The sequence below is a fragment of the Dreissena polymorpha genome, chromosome 4 (genome assembly GCF_020536995.1).
Source record: "Dreissena polymorpha isolate Duluth1 chromosome 4, UMN_Dpol_1.0, whole genome shotgun sequence".
In the NCBI taxonomy this organism is placed as follows: domain Eukaryota; kingdom Metazoa; phylum Mollusca; class Bivalvia; order Myida; family Dreissenidae; genus Dreissena; species Dreissena polymorpha.
Genome location: NC_068358.1, coordinates 54,595,844 through 54,616,979, shown reverse-complemented (window position 1 = coordinate 54,616,979; position 21,136 = coordinate 54,595,844). Strand labels below are relative to the sequence as shown.

General features: G+C 35.6%; 2 protein-coding genes across 3 annotated transcripts in view; one reads left to right on the top strand and one right to left on the bottom strand.

Moving 5' to 3' along the window:
* LOC127877064 (WD repeat-containing protein 19-like) overlaps window positions 1-10,263 on the top strand; it is a 53,421-nt gene extending 43,158 nt beyond the window's left edge. For both annotated transcript variants that reach the window (XM_052422664.1, XM_052422663.1), the window contains 7 exons: window positions 195-291; window positions 1,355-1,479; window positions 3,712-3,793; window positions 5,012-5,114; window positions 6,455-6,626; window positions 7,393-7,469; window positions 8,850-10,263. In XM_052422664.1, coding sequence (XP_052278624.1) covers window positions 195-291; window positions 1,355-1,479; window positions 3,712-3,793; window positions 5,012-5,114; window positions 6,455-6,626; window positions 7,393-7,469; window positions 8,850-8,967 — 774 coding nt within the window. In that variant the 3' untranslated portion in view covers window positions 8,968-10,263. The remainder of the gene's footprint in view (window positions 1-194; window positions 292-1,354; window positions 1,480-3,711; window positions 3,794-5,011; window positions 5,115-6,454; window positions 6,627-7,392; window positions 7,470-8,849) is intronic.
* On the bottom strand, window positions 9,570-20,662 carry LOC127877065 (L-proline trans-4-hydroxylase-like). Its single transcript, XM_052422665.1, has 9 exons — window positions 20,495-20,662; window positions 18,783-18,861; window positions 17,059-17,140; window positions 16,593-16,703; window positions 15,942-16,033; window positions 14,676-14,763; window positions 11,752-11,887; window positions 11,133-11,284; window positions 9,570-10,556 (listed from the first exon to the last, which is right to left on the bottom strand). The coding sequence occupies exons 1-9, from the start codon at window positions 20,502-20,504 to the stop codon at window positions 10,434-10,436; spliced, it is 873 nt and encodes a 290-aa protein (XP_052278625.1). The 5' UTR covers window positions 20,505-20,662; the 3' UTR covers window positions 9,570-10,433.
* Between the last annotated feature and the right edge of the window lie 474 nt (window positions 20,663-21,136).

The window sequence follows — 21,136 nt, the reverse complement described above, 5'->3', positions numbered from 1 at the left end:
AAGAAATTTCCTTAAACAGCAAAAAATTCCATAAAAGTGGAATTGTCGTCCCAGATGAGCCTGTGCAGACTGCACAGTATAATCTTTGAGACACTCAATAAACATGCATTAAGCCCAGTTTACCCAGACGGAGGCTAATTTATGTAATTCACATAACTGCTTGTACTTGGTAACACGGTACTGCCTGTTAACAGGATGCCAAGTACCTGTTTCGACTGTACATGGCCCTCAAGCAGTACAGGGAGGCGGGCAGGACGGCCATCATCATTGCCAGGGAGGAGCAAAGTGCTGGTAAGTTGGCAATTCTTTAATTTTGGGCTTTACTGAATGACATTAAGAATGTTTAATGTAACAGTATGGTTCTTTTTTTTCATATGCAGTATATATTATAACACGACTTTCATTAATAAAACAACACTTTTTTTTTTTTTATCCATGCCAAAAAATTTTTCAGAGGGGATATAGTAATGGTCTCCGCTGTCCGTCGGTTCGTCCGTCTTTCCGTCCGAAACTTTGTCCAGTGCATAACTCCAAATCTATTCAATAGATTTACTTTAAACTTAGAATATAAACAGATGGCAACTAGGAGAAGTGCAGTGACTAAGAACCATAACTCTATCTACCTTAGTATTTGAATTATCTCCCCTTTTATATAATTTTAAAGTGCTCTAAACCTACTGAAAGGATTTACTTGAAACTTGAAGTATAAACAGATGGCAAGTAGGAGAAGTGCATTGACTAAGAACCATAACTCTATCAACCTTAGTTTTTGAATTATCTCCCTTTATTCAATTTCATGGTTAATTTTTGTCCGGAGCATAACTCTATATCTACAGAAGGGATTTACTTGAAACTAGAAATATAAACAGATGGCAACTAGGAGAAGTGCAGTGAACATGAACCATAACTCTATCAGCCATATTTTTTTAATTACCTCCCTTTTTTCATTTTCATATATTTTATTCTCTACAGCATAAGTCCAACACTACATAATTAATTGATCCTTGGAATATAAATAGATGACACAAGTGCCATGTTTTACAAATATTATTTTACTCTCTAAAACAAATGTTCTCATACAAGCAAACACATTTCGGCGGGGATTTGGCACTACTGTGACAAGCTCTTATTATATATTGTATTTTTTAGTTGCTTCAAATTGTTTGTCAGCACTTAACAGTTTCATTTTAACTTTACAAAATTAACTATGAGGTCTTATCATGATAAAGAGATACAATTGTTGTTTTTTTAGCTTCAATGTTTAGATACCTTATGGTCTAATGAACATTGTATGCACATCTTCAACTATTTACCATGGTCACAACAGTTGTTCATGTCATGTATCTCTCCTCAGGTAACTACCGGAATGCCCACGATGTGTTGTTCAGCATGTTCCAGGAGTTAAAGCAGCAGAAGATCAAGATTCCATCCGAGATGGCCACCAACCTGCTGATCCTGCACAGCTACATACTGGTCAAGGTACACAATCTGCATCATGGAAAAAGGGTCTTATGCCATGTCCACTAATAAGACCACTAAAACTTGTGTGTCTGTATAGGTGACAGGGTAGCTTTGGACTAGACCGAGCGGATGCCAGCTCATATGGCATAGCCATTTTTGCATGCCATGTCTCAATTGTAGTTGAAAGTTATAAACACAAGAGTATTTCACCACTTACATGAATTAATTACATCCATGACATAATCCTGTTTAATTTACAATCTGAAAGTATTGCTAAATCAAAAATTGTAATTTTGCATTTAAAATATGTTTTTTGGCAATCAATTTAATATTGGGTGTTTGTAATATTGTTTGATGAGAATCATGTATTAAGTTTAATTGATGAAGTAAACGTGTTCAATATTTCCAGACTTTTGCAGATGTCAGCTGGGGACAAATGTGAATGTTTATGTCCCCCACTATAGTAGTGGGGGACATATTGTTTTTGCCCTGTCTGTTGGTCTGTTGGTTGGTCTGTTGGTTGGTTGGTTTCAGCCAACTTTAACATTTGCAATAACTTTTGCAATATTGAAGATAGGAACTTGATATTTGGCATGCATATGTTTCTCATGGAGTTGCACATTTTGAGTGGTGAAAGTTCAAGGTCAAGGTCATCCTTCAAGGTCAAAGGTCAAATATATGGGTCAAAATCGCTCATTTAATGTACACTTTTGCAGTATTTCAAAAATCAAGATAGCAACTTGATATTTGGCATGCATGTGTATCTCATGGAGCTGCACAATTTGAGTGGTGAAAGGTCAAGGTCATCCATCAAGGTCAGATGTCAAATATATGTGGCCAAAATCGCTAATTTTATGAATACTTTTGCAATATGGAAGATAGCAACTTGATATTTGGCATGCATGTGTATCTCATGGAGCTGCACATTTTTAGTGGTGAAAGGTCACGGTCAAGGTCATCCTTCAAGGTCAAATATATGGGTCAAAATTGCTCATGTAATGTCACTTCTGCAATATTGAAGCAAGCAATTTTTTATTTGAAATGCATGTGTATCTCATGGAGCTGCACATTTTGAGTGGTGAAGGGTCAAGGTCAAGGTCATCCTACAAGGTCTAATGTCATATAGGGGGACATTGTGTTTCACAAACACATCTTGTTTTGTTTGGCTGCTCGTACACATGAATATTCAAGTTATTTGATCAGTTTATCTAATGGCAGCTTGTCCAACGTCCGCCGTAGGCGTCTTGCTAAAACCTTAACATTGGCTCTAAAATCAAAGTGATTCCACCTACAACCTTGAAACTTCATATGTAGATGCACCTTGATGAGTTCTACACACCACACCCATTTTGGGGTCACTAGGTCAAAGGTCAAGGTCACTGTGACCTCTAATATGAAACTTTAACATTTGCTCTAAAATCAAAGTGCTTCCACCTACAACTTTGAAACGTCATATGTAGATGCACCTTGATGAGTTCTACATGCCACACTCATTTTTGGGTAACTAGGTCAAAGGTCAAGGTCACTGTGACCTCAAATATAAAACTTAAACAAAAACCTTAACATTGCCTCTAAAATCAAAGTGCTTCCACTTACAACTTTGAAACTTCATTTGTAGATGCACCTTGATGAGTTCTACACGCCACACCCATTTTGGCTCACTAGGTCAAAGGTCAAGGTCACTGTGACCTCTAAAAAAAAAAAAAAAAAAATTCTGACAAGCTTTCGCAGCCAAGCGTGGCACCTGTTATGCGGTGCTCTTGTTATATGAGTCATGTTATGAGAAAACTGGGCATAATGCATGTGCGTAAAATGTCGTCCCAGATTAGCCTGTGCAGTCCGCACCTGTTATGCGGTGCTCTCGTTATATGAGTCATGTTATGAGAAAACTGGGCATAATGCATGTGCGTAAAGTGTCGTCCCAGATTAGCCTGTGCAGTCCGCACCTGTTATGCGGTGCTCTTGTTATATGAGTCATGTTATGAGAAAACTGGGCATAATGCATGTGCGTAAAGTGTCGTCCCAGATTAGCCTGTGCTTCCGCACAGGCTAATCAGGGACGACACTTTCTGCTTTTATGACATTTTTAATTTAAATGAAGTTTCTTGAGCAAAAATCCGATTTAGGCGGAAAGTGTCGTCCCTGATTACCCTTTGCAAACTGCACAGGCTAATCTGGGACAACACTTTACACACATGCATTATGCCCAGTTTTCTCAGAATGCGACTCATAATGTCATTGCTATTACAGATCCATGTAAAACGAGGGGATCATTTGAAGGGTGCCCGAATGCTCATCAGAGTTGCCAATAATATCAGTAAATTCCCATCACGTAAGTGAAATCAGCTTTGCTGTAAGTTTATTGAAAAGTCTAGGACTTTCTGATTAGGATTTGTAATAATTACTCAGAAGGGTTAGTAACTTGTACAGTTTTAAGCTCATGTGAGCATACAGTGCTTAAGGTGAGCCATGGTTATCACCATTTGTCCTGCATTGTGCGATGTTCGTCATGAACTTTTTACCACACTTGAGCATTTTTTATCCAATGTTGATGCAATTTTGTAGGAATGTTTATCTGGACAATATCTAGGATGAGTTTGAATAAGTGTTACATTCATTTCAAAACTAAGTCATGAGGTCAAATTGTAGAATAACCTTGATACCACTCTGAAGGCCACATTTATGATTCAATCATACTTAAAGTGATATTATGGGCATTTTTTCACTGTTGAATTGAGCTGAAAAGAATTAACATGTCAAAAGAGTTAGTTAAAGTGTAGTAACTGACCAATTATCTGCAACTCATCTTGCTACCAGATGTTTATAAAAATATATTTTATATTCAATATTTTACATGACTCGCCCAGTCCTCTAAGCCGAAATGATCCGTAAAACAAAATTGTGTCTTTGTGTGGTATGAACAAATCTGCACTGAAACTAAATTTAGATTCACATCGTACATTGAATCATTTTTGTTGTCATTTGTCAAAACGAAAGTACGCTTGATATTTAAATGCATTATTTTTCTCTTTCCGGAATATTGTTTTAGTATGTTGATGCTGCATTAACAAATATAAGTGTGTATGAAGTGAAAACACCAAAAATAAACAACGGTTGCTATAGACATCTATAAACATAGCATATACTGTTACGATGCCCATAATATCACTTGAAACTTGTTTAGACTGTTTATCTTGACAACTTAAATGTTTGAATCTGGGTTGAGTGGGTTTAAAAAACTAGACGATCAGGTCAAGTCTTTTACAATTGTTATCAGTGAACACGGGTGAGCCCTTAATTTACAGTAATAACAGGCATTCTAGTATCTTTCATAAAAATTGTTATTTAAGAGGATAGCCATTAAAGGTAAAATTATTTCATATGGTTATTTCAATGTGAATCTTTATTTCTGTTTTAATGGTTTGACTGTATGTGTTGAATGTCTCAGAAAAAGAATCTTTTACAATACCAGAAAAGTGCCTGTTAATGGCTTTTAGTATGTGAACTACGGGCATACAATGCCATAATTGCATGATGAATCTGTTTGCAGACATTGTTCCCATCCTCACGTCCACTGTGATAGAGTGCCACAGGGCTGGCCTCAAGAACTCCTCATTCAGCTATGCGGCCATGTTGATGAGACCTGAATACAGGTAGAATGAATAGTTATTCTTGTTATAATTGCACTGTAGTGTGACATGACACGTTTTTGTTCAAAGATGCACTAGTAATAGAGTAATGTTGTTTTTTATGCCCCCGGTAGGGTGGCATATAGCAGTTGAACTGTCCGTCAGTCAGTATGTCAGTATGTGTGTATGTCAGTCTGTCCGTCCAGAAATAACTTTAACATTGGCCATAACTTTTTCACTATTGAAGATAGCAACTTGATATTTGGCATGCATGTGTATCTCATGCAGCTGAACATTTAGAGTGGTGAAAGGTGAAGGTCAAGGTCATCCTTCAAGGTCAAATGTCAAATATATGGCGTCTGTCCGTCCGAAAACTTTAACATTGGCCATAACTTTTTCAATATTGAAGATAGCAACTTGATAATTGGCATGCATTGTATCTCATGAAGCTGCACATTTTGAGTGGTGGAAGTTCAAGGTCAAGGTCATCCTTCAAGGTCAAATATATGGCGTCTGTCCATCCGAAAACTTTAACATTGGCCATAACTTTTTCAATATTGAAGAAAGCAACTTGATATTTTGCATGCATGTGTATCTCATGAAGCTGCACATTTTAAGTGGTGGAAGTTCAAGGTCAAGGTCATCCTTAGGAAATAAAATTTCAAAGCGGCGCAATAGGGGGCATTGTGTTTCTGACAAACTCATCTCTTGTTTAAAGACTTTTTCTGACTTCTGATTGAGTGAAGTTTTCATTGACAATGGTTTGTTGTGTTTGTTTTTATAAAAACATATTTATACGTTGTTTGTTGTATCCATATTCGGAAAAACAGTTTAAACAGGCTTTTGTTTGAAGGAGGTCTCTTCTAAACAAAAATCCAGTGTAAAGGGAAAGTGTTGTCCCTGATTTGCCTATGCATAATGTACAGGCTTATCCTGGGACGACACTTGCTGGACCTGTTATTCCAGAAAGCATGGCTATTAATTCACTCACTCAGTGTTGGTAGTAACCAGATAGATCTGAAGTACAAGTTGACACAATATGCTTTGCCATTTATATTCTCTGAAATCATTATTCAAATTAAAGGAAGTCTCTTCTAAATAAGATTCCAGTGTAGGAGAAAAGTGCCGTTCCTGATTAAACTGTTTGGACCGCACAGGCTAATACGAGACAACACTTTTTGCACATGCATTAAACTCAATTTTAACAGAAAGTTGCTCTATAACTTATCTCTCTTAATATTACCTGGAACCAAATAGATCTGATGTACAAGAAGATAAAGATTTCTTTTTCTAAACGAAATAAAATGTGGACTGCACAGGCTTATTTGTGTCAACACTTTATGCACATGCATTACTGTTGATAGGAACCAGATAGACCTGAAGTACAAGAAGAAGATCGAGATGATCGTGCGCAAGCCGGACAAGACGGAGGAGGAGGAGCCCCAGTCTCCCTGCCCGTACTGTGGCTTCCAGCTGCCAGAGACCGAGCTCCTGTGTCCGGAGTGCAAGGGAAACATCCCCTACTGCATTATTACTGTGAGAATATATGTTGTTGTTTTATGTTTTCATATTGTTTTAAAGGGAATGCTAGTGAATAAAAACTGGTAATTAACTGTTTTAAAGAATGAATATGCATTTTTACTTTATTCACTGTAAAATGTCTTATTATGGGGTCATGAGGTTGTCATTCCTAAACTTCTTTAACCTATTTTAAGTTTAAACAAAGGGTAGAAAAGTGCCAACAATTGTCAATTGAGATTACATCTATCCATCTGTTTGTTATATAAATTTTGCTCATACTGGTTAAGCTTTCTTCATTGCACCGTCTTTCTCTTTATCCTATACAAGGAAAACAGGGTTCAATGCATGTGCTGTTTGCACAGGCTAATCAGGAACTATACTTTCAGCGTAAACTGGATTTTTGTTTTGGAGACACCCCTGTACAGCTGAAAGTGTCTTCCTTTATAAGCCTGTGTGGACTCGAGTGCTAATCTGGGATGACACTTAACCCTTTCAGTGCGGGAACCGAATTTTGAAGGCCTTTGCAAACAGTTTGGATCAAGATGAGACGCCATAAAATGTGGCGTCTCATCAGGATCCAAACTGTTTGCTATTCTGATAGTATTCTTTGAGAAAAAAATCGAAGAAAATGCTTATTTAAGAAATTCAGCAGACGACATTTTAGCAGACGACAAATTTCCCAGCATGCAAAGGGTTAACACATATGCATTAAACCCTGTTTTCCCAGAGCATTGCTCACATGTATCATGTTGCATGTTTTTATTTGCCACCTCTTATCCAGGGCCGTCACTTGGTAAAGGAAGACATGACTGCCTGCCCCAGCTGTAATTTCCCTGCAATATTCTCAGAATTCATCAAGTAAGGAGAGAACAACTGATATCATTAATCACACAAAAGCTCTGCAGCATGGATCATATTTATAAAACCCTTGTTATGAAGTAAAGGGGTTATAATGGAACTATGATGGACGTCTGTCTATCAGAAGACACAAACTTGGTTACATGTGTTCTCCTACACTTTTCAAAGTACAACATCCAAACTTGCAGGCATTTTTCCTTATGATACGCAGCTGTTTTTCTCCTCCTTCATTAAGAATTGTATTAATTATGCCCTTATTTATTTATCCTGTCTATGACATCATGATTATTTATATAGAATAAGCAAATTATAACTGGTATTTCCCATGTAAAAAAGTTGATTCAAAGTAACGAATATAAGGGGTATGCTTTAATCACCATGATTGCCATCTGCCTGCCTGTATGTTTCTCTTTCCATAACACTTGTCCACCGGCATTCTTCTACATGTTTTGGGTACAACACTGAAACTTGAAGGCAGGGTTCCTTATAATAGGGAGTTGTGCACATTTGATTGTTATATTCCTTAGTTAAACATTTCAAAAGATTTGATTGTCTGTAAGTTTGAATTTTGTAGTTGAAAAGTGAAAGAAAAAATGTTTTCAGACAAGTTTGTGTCTAGGGATAGAGTGACAGAGGCAGACTTATCTCCATGGTGATATCAGTACACCCCACCACACTCACATAAATAATCATGATTACGATTTGCAATTACCATGCGTAAATTTTTTCATCCTTTGTTAAACATTACAAAAGTTATTTACCTGTTTCTACTTGGACACTTGAGAACATATTACTCTATGCTGCGTTCAGGGGGTAATCTTCATCACTATTGTGTTAATTCTAGTTCTAATAAATTTTTTGTTAGTGTTCAATATTATCCTTTGTTATCTTAATTAAGGTGCTAATGTGGACGATTCATGCAAGTTTTCACAAAGCTACCTATGTATTTGTAACTGTGAATATAAAATACACTCACAAGACCTTTCAGAAATTCAAATTTACCAATCCTATGAAACATGAATTGAATTTTACTTTTTTATTTAAGCCAATGTGTATCTGTTCATGTATTGCTTGGCCTTGTTTATAATACGACTCAATAATGATCAAATTCTCATTTATGTCAGCACTGCAATTATTCCATATTTCCATGATGTTTAATAAGATGTACACATCAAGCATTAATTTGTGTCCATCTAAACTTGATTTTGTTTCGAAGTGAATTCCTATTAAAGAAAATTAGATAAAAGGGAAAAGTGTTTTACCTAAATAGCCGGTGCAAACTACACAGGCTAATTTGGGCAACACTTCACGCACATGCATTATGCCCCATTTTTCCAGGACAGGGCTCACTGTATGGTAACCTTACCATTTGTTGTTCAGGTTGATGGAGACTGAAGAGAACTGTCCCATGTGCTCAGAGAAGGTGATCAAGCAGAATCTACAGAAGGTCTCTGATACACACAAGTACCTGAGTCCAGAGGAGGGCACGGCAGAATAGACATGACAAATGTGCATTAATCTGGTGGAATGGAACAGATTCAGAATCATCACGTTTTTGTGATTTATCCTGTGTGAGGCTTGCAAGTTACAACACAAAGTGCCTGTCATGGAATTTAGCAATGTTTAGCTGCAATTTGTCATCATAGAGATACACTGGGTACTAGTATGCAACACCAAAGTCACCCCATTATAGACTCCAATATGCTGTAACTCTTCGATTACTATTTACAGCCGCATCATGATTAAATTAAATTTCTTTCTAACTCAAGTAATCACAGCGCAGATTTCAAGCAGAAGTTCTTATCAAGAAAATGCAAGCTTCAATTCATGTGGTGTAACTGTTTAAAAGGGCATTACAACAATGTCCATAAGATTGCTGTACATATGTACAGCGAAATTGGAGTGCATGTGAAATAGTTATCAAATTAAAAGAAATATTTTTGTTTTGTGACTTATTGAGTGTATTCTGAATCAAACATGTTTACAATTCTTGTACATTTGTTTTCACAAAGACATCAATCTCTGTTTAGACATGTATGATTTATAACAAAAACATTCCGTCCTATATTTTGTCAATTATGAACATAACCAATAACAACAAAGTCTTTATTCTTTTATTATTATCTGTTAATTTATTTATTATTTGAGTATTAATAAAATATGTGTAAATATTTTAGGCTTTGTTTTGATCTTAGTTATACATGTCATTGTTTATTGTAATCGCATACTAGTATACTATTGTTACAAATACAATTCTCACATGGTACATGTAAAATATTATATTGCTAAATAATTATTTACTATAATCGGTATTTGTTTTGACTGCGTATTTCATTTCAAATGGAAAGGCAATAGGTATAGCCCGTTTACAAATTTACAAATAAGTGCATCAATTAATAAAGGTGTCAACACAAGTTCAGGATGCGGCTAGAGACAATTCTTTTATAGTAAAACGAATACCATTAGACAGGTACAGGCATACATCATACATCAGAAAATACGCGGATTTTACATTTTATGTTTTCCAGTTTACATGTGATGTAAAAAATCTTTTTTTTTCAATTGATAGATTACATAGTTGTGAAATGAGATGTTTAAAACTGATCTTAAAAATCTGTTGAAAAAGTCGCTGGAATCCTTGTCCGATAGTGGAGCTGATGAGCTATATCTTCTGAAGAACTTATACCAAGGTCATAATTTTTCTTTTCATGATGTGTTTAAGATGCTAGACTTGTAGCTAAGCGTAAGAAAATGACATTATTTTTAGTAACGTCAAGCCACACATACTGCACCTTTGGCCTGTTAAAAATAATATGTAATACAATATGCAAAGTCATATAACAAATACATCATTGTTTTGTAAATTCGTCTATGCTTAGAGAATATGCAGATATAAGTAGTTAGTGTTTCGTATATCAGTGAGCAATTCAGTTCACTTTAACCGGATGAAGCAATCTCCATAGGTTAACCTTTGATTTCTGCAGAGGGGAAGTGCTTCCGGTCCTCGGCTTTCTTCAATGGGTCTGTGAACTCTTTACCGCTGAAATCTGTGTAGTTTCGACATTCCTTTATAGCGGAATCGGGTACCTGTCAAATAAATCAAAGTAATTAAAGCACTGCATTGACATTATTAGTTTGGGCAAACTTAATTGTTATTGATATGTATTTATGAATATGTTTTAGTTTGTAAAACATAACATCAACATTCAAAGAAGATTTTGTTTTTGTCAATAGAGCTGTATTAAACACCATGATATCTAAATTTAGTTTAAGTTTTTTAAGCTCGATCTGTCGATAGCCATTTACCCAAAAACACAATAGTCCATTTCCTGGGAAGAACCAGTAATCGGTGTCTTTGAATATACAACAATATGTCTGTGGACAGTAACCAACGTCTCTGCAATAGGTTTGTCAAATAAAAAAACACATTGGCGCATAAAGATGACGAAGATCACGATAAAAGTTGTATCAGAAACTTTGTAGATACTACAAGGTCTTTCGTATTTATGTTTGTACTCTCGGAGTACATGTATAAGATTGTTCCAAAATCAAGTACTGATATGCCTTTTGCCCGCTTCATCGATTAATACGAAATAGGTAGGTTGTAAGAATATACATGTTTGCTAAATATTACACAAAACAAGCCGATACTTTGACGATCACCTTGTCGATTGGCACATAGTTGGCGTGGTGGTGAGGGATGAAGGAGTCGTTAGAGGCTTTGTTGTAGCAGGCGATGAACGCCCAGCGGCGCTTGTCGCTCTCGTTGGGACTGCTCTTGTGCAGCGTGTTGCAGTGCAGGAATATGACGTCGCCTGTAATGCATTGGTCTATCATATTGAGAGGTCGCCCCTGTTTTTTGTTCAGGAAAGTATATTGCGGTAAGGCGTAAAACAGAAAACGATGTCATGTTATGGTTATAACAAGTCAATACCAAGTCTGAAACAATTTCAATAAATGATATTCCTAAACCCGTTGCGTTGTGCGCAACTTAATGTAGGAGCATTTTTCTCGAGATTTTTTCGAGCTTTTATTTGTACGACAAGTCATATACTTGGGCTACAGATTATAAGCAAGTACATTTTAGGCAATGTTTGTGATTGCTTATTTTAGTATCAAATGTTAATTAAAATGTGTACATCTGATGAACCAATTGCTTCAAGTTATTTCGTTGCAGAATATAAAAAAGCATATGCTTGTCGGGGAAATTACAGCTTTGTTTTGCATATACGCGCAGCCGTGGACTACAGCTGTCCTTAGTGTGTAGGGCCACCGTACTGACCTCGTTCCATCTCGGCGTACACCAGTGGGCACAGTGGCTTCAGTGCCTCTATTCGGTCAAGGTCGGCGGTGGTCTGCAGGGTGGCACCTCCGGGGCTGTGATCAATACGCCCGCACTTGTGGGAACCTTTCAGGAGCTAAGTATTCGTACGTCAAAGGTAATAAGATGAAAACCAAACTTAACGGTAGTGTTTATTACCTGATCCAGAAAGACGCATTCGCTTTATTGCATCTTGCATTTCCCTTTTCACCATTTCAGGACGGTATTTCTGATACACAAGTATGTTCTATGCATACATTCACCATAATCGTCGGTATGTGGAAAATGACGCCCTAGATTGGCCTTTTTACACTCAATACGCTATTCCGTGAGGATACGTAACGTCCGTGAAATATCGGCAATCTAGGATTATGTGAATTATTTCAAATGATAAACAAGATAAGTATTGATGCAAAGCATCAAAGGGCGTCGGGAATTTCAGTGTAAAAGGCACTCAATGAAGTTACATGGAACGATTTTTTTTCTACTGTAAATATTAATATATTGGCCGATTATTTTTAACAAAATAGAAAAAGATACTGGTATAACCATTATCTATGATTTTGTTTTATAACCCCCAAATAACCATTATCTATGATGTTGTGTTTTATCCCCCAAATAACCATTATCTATGATTTTGTGTTGTAACTCCCAAATATTTCATAGTTCATTTTATTTACATTGGTTTCCTTTTTTTTACTGGTATCCATGTGCAGTTTTCATTAATGGAACAGAACTGAGTAGGTTTTAAAAAATCTGCTTCATCTTGTAAGCGTAATTTCATATTTTTCTCAACTTTAAGGGGAGATGATTCTGAACTTATTCTTACGTTGCTCTTTTACGATAGGGGTTGAGTACTCATTGAAATGAAAACACTGTAAACGTTTGAAAAAAAAATGAATGAAAACTGTAAATTGTATAAAGAAGCTGCATTTCATAATACTTTGAAATTCAGTAAAAGATCATAATACTGTAGATTTATTGCTCCGATATTCATCAATAGGGTTCGAGTAATACTGATATAAAAACACTTAACAAGTTTGGAAAGATTCAGACAAAAGTTGTGAAATCTTTTAAACAAGTGGAAATTGTTTATTTAGTCAAATTTAAAAGAAAAAAATTCTGGACTTATTGTCCCGACGTTTCTCATTTTAAATGACGTAAAAATGCTCATTGATATGAAGACACTGTAAGTTTGGAAAGAATCTGATGAAAAATGTTGACATAATCACCTAACCAAGCAGTTTTTCACTTTTATTTTTAAATTCAAAGAAACATAATTCTGGACTTATGGTCCGATATTGCTCATATAGAGTTTGGGTGGGTCCTCATTGATAAAAAAAAAACATGTGAAAGTTTGGGAACAATCGGATGAAAATTTTGGACTTCGAACAAGGATTTCAAAATTTCTCAAATTCTAAGGAAGATAACTATGGGCGTAATGGTCGGATAATGCTAAAGGGCCCATACCACCTGGATAGTAATACGTGTTGCGCTTCGCGCTCTATATGTGGTTCTTAAAAAAACTCCGAGGAGTGCTTTACTCTGGGGAAACGGGTTGCTGGGACACAGCTCCTCCTTGTTAAGCGGCTGCTTCCTTTATCGCAACTCATTGTTACAATCAATAATACGTGTCGCGCTTCGCGCTCTTTATGTGGTAGGGATAGGCCTATGATAGACAACCATAAAAAAATACATGGATAATAGATGTGTTGTTTGCAGTTATTTGTTAATATAAAAACACGTGTATTTTTTATAAGTTATTTAAGTGATGTAAGATATTTTAATTAACGTTGTCACCACGTTGCATCCATTAATTTTAATAAAATTGTCCAATTGTAGTAAAATGGATTTTAAAATGTCTACATAAAATAAAGCTTTATTATATTTATTAACCTGACGGAAAAAAAATGTCAGCCGCCGAACTGTTCCGTTCGTGCCGGAACCCGGGATTGAACCGGGAGCCTTAAGATGACTGTAGCGTAAACAACTTCAGTCAAACGCTCTCCCAACTGAGCTATTTCGGCTGACATTCACTTATGTACTGCTATTTGGCGAAGTTGTGTATAGCGATCGTTATTATATGTCTATTAATAAACTAATACATTGTACGTTTTCGTACCATTACGCCTTCCAATAAACTTGCTTGCGCGATAGGTCGTCAAATATCGTACTACATTGATTATCCACTAAATAAGCAAATTAGAAAAACCACAAAATTAATATATTTTGATTATATTGTGTTTTTATAAAAAACATCATTTGTTTTTATACAAAACCAGAAAGTTTCGCATATTTGCCCAGTCCCTGTGATCTTTCCCCTGTGATCAGTTGTGGATCAGTTATTAATTAAAACAATTAGCTTTGCATTATTGGCAATAAATGTTGTAATAAATGTAACAGACCCAAATGCAGTACTTATTTACACTAATTTACACAAAAAATCACCACTATGCAAGATATTCTTAATACAAAAATATATACATTGATCCGTAAAATAACTTCTCCTCCCATAAGCGAAAAGAAAAGCATTACATACTAGTCGCCACCAATCAGGGCGACGCAAATAATAAAGCGTAAATATCCGAAATAGTACCATCTCATGCTATAGTTGATGTGCGTTACGGACCCCTTAGAGGGACATGTTCTACGATATAATACTAGTTGAAGACCACCGACACAGATATATGTATACCGGTCAGTATGATTTTAAAGACATACTTTGTTAAACGCCCGTGCAACTTTATGGGAATACAATCTTTATAGATAGTGTATATAAAAGCATTTCCAAATGTGGGAAGCTTTTTGGCGGATTATCGATGGGTACGACGCACGTTACTTAATCTAACGTCTTAATGTAAGATTTCACAAGAGTAATCTAATACCTGCAAGCAACTATTTTCTCGGGTGGCCTTGTCCATGGATACCCAGACAGTTATCATGTCAGGAAACAAATTGTGTTTGTACCAGTACCTGGAACACGATTATAACCGCCTAGTTAGAACAAAGAACACGTATTTGTGCGATCCAAGTTATAGAAATGTCAAGCCATTTCCCCTACTGACCTGACGCACTGTATTACGCACCAATTACAATTATCATTTATTACAGAGTGACATTTTTCGATACACAGGTGAATGTAAATTAACATTACTGTTAAAATCATTGCATTTATTGCAAGCGTGTTACACACATTTCGAGCAACAAAAGGCACCTTGATTTTCGTCCCAGTTCGGATTAGCATATATTTTATGTGGTTCTAAACTTGCCATTAACCTTCACGCAGACCCCATGCATAGTCATAATCCTGGAGTCATGCATATATGTGTTATATACACGTTATATACGCGTAATCCTGGTGCCACACATGTTATTTACGCCATGCTAATAGTCCTTTTGCCACATATGGTCAATTACGGAATACCGTTAGGACCATCGTGGTTACACATTAACATCCAGAGGGCGACAATGCGACAGTGCGATAGTACGATGGCGACAATGCGATAGTACGATGGCAACAATGCGATAGTATGATTGCGACAACGCGATAATTCGATGGCGACAATACGATGATACGATGGCGACAGTACGATATGACTACCGCATTGTCGCCATCTTACTGTCGCCTTGTCGCCAGCGTACTTTCGCATTGTCGCCATCGTTCTATCGCGTTGCCGCATTGTCGCCATCGTACTATCGCATTGTCGCCATCGTACTATCGCACTTTCGTATTGTCGCCCTCTGAATTTTAATGTGTAACCAAGATGGCACATACGGTACTCCGTAGGTCAATACACCAAGTTTACAAATTACCCTGGTGCCACGCAATGCTTGCATCCTATCATGGTCCCACGCACGTTATTTACGGCAAACTAACCTTTTGTCCCGGTTCCACGCATGTTCGTTGTGCCAGATAGGACCTATACGCAAAACGTACCTGTTATTATTGTTCAATGCATATTCTTTATGACATACTTAAGTGTATTCCTGGTACCACGCATGCTCAATACGTACGTTATAATTACCTGTTATTATGCGGTAATTAATGTCATCAACGCCATAATTATATGTTTCTTTGGTGCCACACATATTTCGCCATACGTAGCCCAAATAATTGTGCCAAGCATACACGTTATATGCGTCGTACGTACCCGTAGTCTTGATGCCACACATGTTCTCCCGCCTCGTGTGGGTTCTTCAAGATGAACTTTCCGTGGTAGTGATAAATCTCTCCACCCAACAGCTGTCATAACATAAACATATTCACCAATTAAATAGTGTGCGCAAATTTAATTATATTAATTTAACTATATTTATCGAAATGTAGATGAGAAATTTCTTTTCAGATGTAATATTATATCAGAATTCTTTGTTTGGATGAAGCATTTTGTGAAAATTCTCTTCACAAATTTGACATTTTGTGAAAACTATCTTAACAAAAAAAGTTAACATTTTAATAACTTTCTTGTCCAATATTACATTTTGTGATAATACTTTTCACTAATTGGTGAGAATTCACTTTTTCGAATGTTATAAATGTATATAAAAAAGCATTATTTTATCAAATGTATGAGTTCTCATCGTTCGCGATTTTATATACTCGTTTGCTGACAGTATCCAAAGTACATAATATAACAACGTTGAGTGAGAGTTCTAAAATAACAAACACAGCAATCATGTGGGTACCGATTTCTTTTATAATTGATACACCTGCGAGGAAGATTTTTACAATGGTTTCAACTATTAATAACTGTGTGCGTATTTACGTCCAAAGTACTCGTTCTATGTAATAGCGTCTATACCTTTTCACATGCTTCGACGACTTTCTCTGATCGTGATATGACCCCGCTTACATCGTTACCAGGATGTTTGTACATGACTCGTAGAATTTTCTTTCCACCGGGTTCAATGGTCTGAACAGAAAAAAACTGGGAATAAAATTTAGATTTACATGCATTTGCAATTGCAATATGGAATTATATATGGACATTGTAAACCAACTGCAAGTAAAATATTAAAACGTTTGAATGCACTGCGAGAAAAATAGTTTAGTGCCGTGTTTGAACAATTTAGCACTAATTAAAGCATACATGTTTATTAAACGGTTTCCTATTATTGTTAGATTAAACTTCTTGAATGTTTCGTAATTAAAATGGACATTCAAGCATACGTCTATATATTGTAAGAGGGAATATGTTCGCCCCTTATAGTCATACTATTGCGAATGTTATTTTTTAATAATGGCGATACTAGCTTTGAGAATCTTACTTCATATGAATGGTTCAATATACCAGCTGGACCTTCGAAAATTTTCCACAGGTTGTCAATCTCTTCCTGGTCGAAGAAGTTTCTAATAAAAGCCAAGCATACGTTGAACAAGTGTTGCATTCCTTACCTCGGCTTTGCATAACTTTAATTTATTCAGCGCCCCCATGAGTCCGTACCTACAGATTTTTCAAATGTTATTTGATATGAATGCGTACAAATTTGTAATACTTTTAATAGACTTAACTAATTTGTATAGTAAGAAAAAAAGTTGAACTACAACAAAAAAAGGACCCGGCTGTATTCGATCCCCTGTCGTAAGGATCTATAAGCGGATGCGCTACCACTGCGACATTCATCCAATCTGTTCTTAACGTTATCTAGATTTTGCCAATAACATATTTGTTTTTCGAACGAAAGATGTTTTATTATCTACGATCGTTTTCCACTAAAAATGGTCTTCGACAAAATTTTCTAAGTGTAAAATTGTAAGAATAAGAAAATTATATGTTAAATATCTTATCAATTTGGTCTACATCCCACATCCGGCCATTTTTATCCCATGGAAACAACGCACCTGATTGCGAGACGTGTTTCTGATTTGCGGTTTACAATAGTTAATTAGCTAAAGCCAAGAACCGAAACGGAAGACTGCCTTAAGCATCAGTAACCATGTATTTATGACTCTCTTTCTATTTGATTTGTCTCTATCCAATTCTCAAAATTAGGGGCATGTCCACTTTAATCCAAAGCTGACCTCATACATTTAACATCATCTTTTATTCGCAATATGCTACACGTTACCAATTAATTTGATCATATACCGTAATGTCCATAGGTAGTATCTATATAAAAATGATGTGTATGCAGGTTTTATTTCACACAAATAGCCCTTTACCAAGTTACATGAAGTCCTAATGCTTTCCGTATCAGAATATAATATACTATATACGGTTACGATAAATCAATACTACGATATCAACTAATCAAAAGGCATTGATGTTCTATATTAACTCAAAAATGAAAAAGTTTACATATAAAATGACATGTCTGGGCGTACCATTACGTGATTGCGTAGTGCGGGTTTCTAGTAACGTCAATGTATTGGTTCAACTTGTTATTATGTACATTTCATGTAATTGTATGACAGTTTATCCATTGGCGTTTATTTTTGTATTTTATAATGTTTAAGGCATTTTGAATAAATGCCCCTTTTCACTGTACACGTTTGAGCATGCGAGTTCGACTTAATGCTGGTTACGTGTGCGAAAACAATGCAATAATTTCGTTGAACTTTTTATATTAAGTGTACTTAAATAGTGTAGTTTGATTATTTATGGCTTTACCGAAAAAGTATGTAAAAATCCTGTTTGAAAATCTGATGATTTTAAACATTGTTTTAATTAATGTTGTTTGTAAAGCATGTTTACTTTTGATAGTCGTACATAAAAAATATAACAACTTTGTTTCTTTTTTAATTGACTTAAGGTTAATTTAAAAAATTAATTGATAAAAAATATTTGTAAAAGCGAAGTCTTCAATCATAATGTTGTTAATAGTTTTCTTTTAAAGTTTTCGGTTACGAGTGCGTCCTTTACTTGAATAAATATAACCATATAACTAATCAGGGTCGAGTCTATATATTTTTCATGGACAAAGCGTTTGTTTACATATATAGCCGTAGATAACAACGTGCATGGGGATAAGAAAGACAAAGATAAGCGTACTTGACGACCAGAAATCCGTCCCGCTCGTACTGGTCCTTCATTACGTCCGTCATCTCGAACGGTCCGTCGAAACGCACCTCTGCAATGTCGCACGCATAAGCATTAGTTATAAACAACAGAGTATTTGCCCTTGGCTCTTGTATGTTTTGTTCTTACAAAAACACATAAAGGTTCCAATATCATAAGTAAAAGTGAGAAAAAATGAAAACTACAATGGAATGATACAAGCTCAAATAAACATACATAAATAAAACTTATATGTTATACCGATACCAATTGCTGGTTTGGTTTGATTACCGAAGTGCGTAAAGGAAAGATGTTTGGGCTGCGAACAATATTTGCACAATAATGGAACTTTTTTCCGCAATATAACATATATATTACCAAAATTTAGTGTACTCAAGGCCCCTTTAACTGCTTCGCGGATTTCGGTTATTGTCTCACTTGTAAATGACTGTAAAGTAAGTTATTTATGGTACGATACAGTGTTATACAATTACGACATGTGTCCTATTTCTATTATTATGGAAAATCAAAGCGCTGAAGGCACTGAAATTGTTCGCTATTGCATAATCTTAGACGCAACTCAGTTTTCAAATTTATGCTATGGCTTTTTATATCGCAAGTTTAAAATGAACACGACACATTCAAATTTATAAAGAGTGTGTCTTAAAGCACAGGTCGAGATGTGTGTGCACTGTTTGTCCTCATATTTATGTCATAAAGATAACTTAGACAAAATAACAACAATATGTCTCTTTTTTCACAATTGGTTGCTGCACTGGCAACCATCTTTAGAATTCTGGTTACCTTGCTTAAGAATAACATGCCTTTAATCATGTACGTTTTGTGTTATGTGTATCCAATACTTTATCTATTTTATTTAAATTATTGAGCAACAATTTTGCCCACATGACAGACTTTTAATGCAGCATTAAGCCCCGTTTTCCCTGAAAGCAGCCAATATGTACAGATTTCAGTGATAAACTGGCCAATATCGTCGCACAAGCTGTTATAAACACTAGACTGGCCAATATGTCGCACAAGATCTAAAACCTATTGTTTTCATACAGGCTGTCTGCTGCAGTGTACCAGTGAAGTATAAGCAGGCAGTGGTAATCGTTCCTAGCGTAGTGACTTGCAGTTATCGTTCCTAGAGTAGCTAAAGCAGACTGACTTGCACAACTGCCTCTCTACCTTAGTCGTGATCACAACTAAAAAACATGCTCAAAACTTTTCGTTTTACTGTTGAATGGTACTTAGTGAATAATTCACAGCTGAAATGATTTTTGGATGCGACAGGTTTTGGAAGAATAATGATCCTTTGTCGATTTGTGTTCACTACAGAATATTAAGTATCCAATTGGATACTCAGGTTCTCTTTAACTGTTGGAAGATATCTCATGTACTTCTTTTATTCCCTTATTTCTTCATGTTTGTGCATGTAGGCTGTTTGCTCCGTCATTTAAATGGCACCGTATTTCAACAAAGTAGATTGATTTGTGTCTTTATGCATATAAGATATATTTTTATACATAGCCGGAAATATATTGTTATTATGTATTGTTATAACCAAATCTTAAATTTTATGTTTAAATCTCTTGAAAATCAATATCCGAATATATTATACTAATAGACACATGACATGCATTTGCTTGTACTTAGTCATTGTTTATATGCGCGTGTGCCGAATTGTAAATAAAATATATTACCTTCTACCATTTTACTGCCTGACTGTAATTAATAATTTAATTTTGACAACAAATATCCAGGTATGTGTGTTTAAAAACAAAATGGTCTTAAAATGATGTGTAATATACGTTATCTGTATTAGTTGAGGACAAAATATTCACAAGCAGAGATTAACTGTACGATTGTCGACTTGTATAGATATCGGTATCATGTACCTGTTTTAACCGTAGATAACCGTATAATTATTAGTATTCCTGAGGAGGGAAATGAAGTAAGTAGCAAACCAACTTATGAAATTGTTACAGTTGTACATTTTAATTTTTAAAATAAAATTGTAGGTTATACATGTTGATGATTTCAAAGCCCACACATGGCATATAGTTTCTTAAATTTGTATTGCCTTTCGCACAAGCACATTTCGGTACAACTAATTAATTACTTAGTTTTATAGCTCGGAAACAATATGGTATATCTCGGTAATACTATTGCATAAATCAAAGACATATATATGTTACACTATGGCATAACACATTGTTGTATTTTGTTAAAACCATTCCATTTATAATCAGAGATTAATATCATTAACACTAGTGTATGCCTCATATGTACATTTCGGTGAAACCATTACATTGGTTATCATATGTATGTATGTGCCGCGTTCT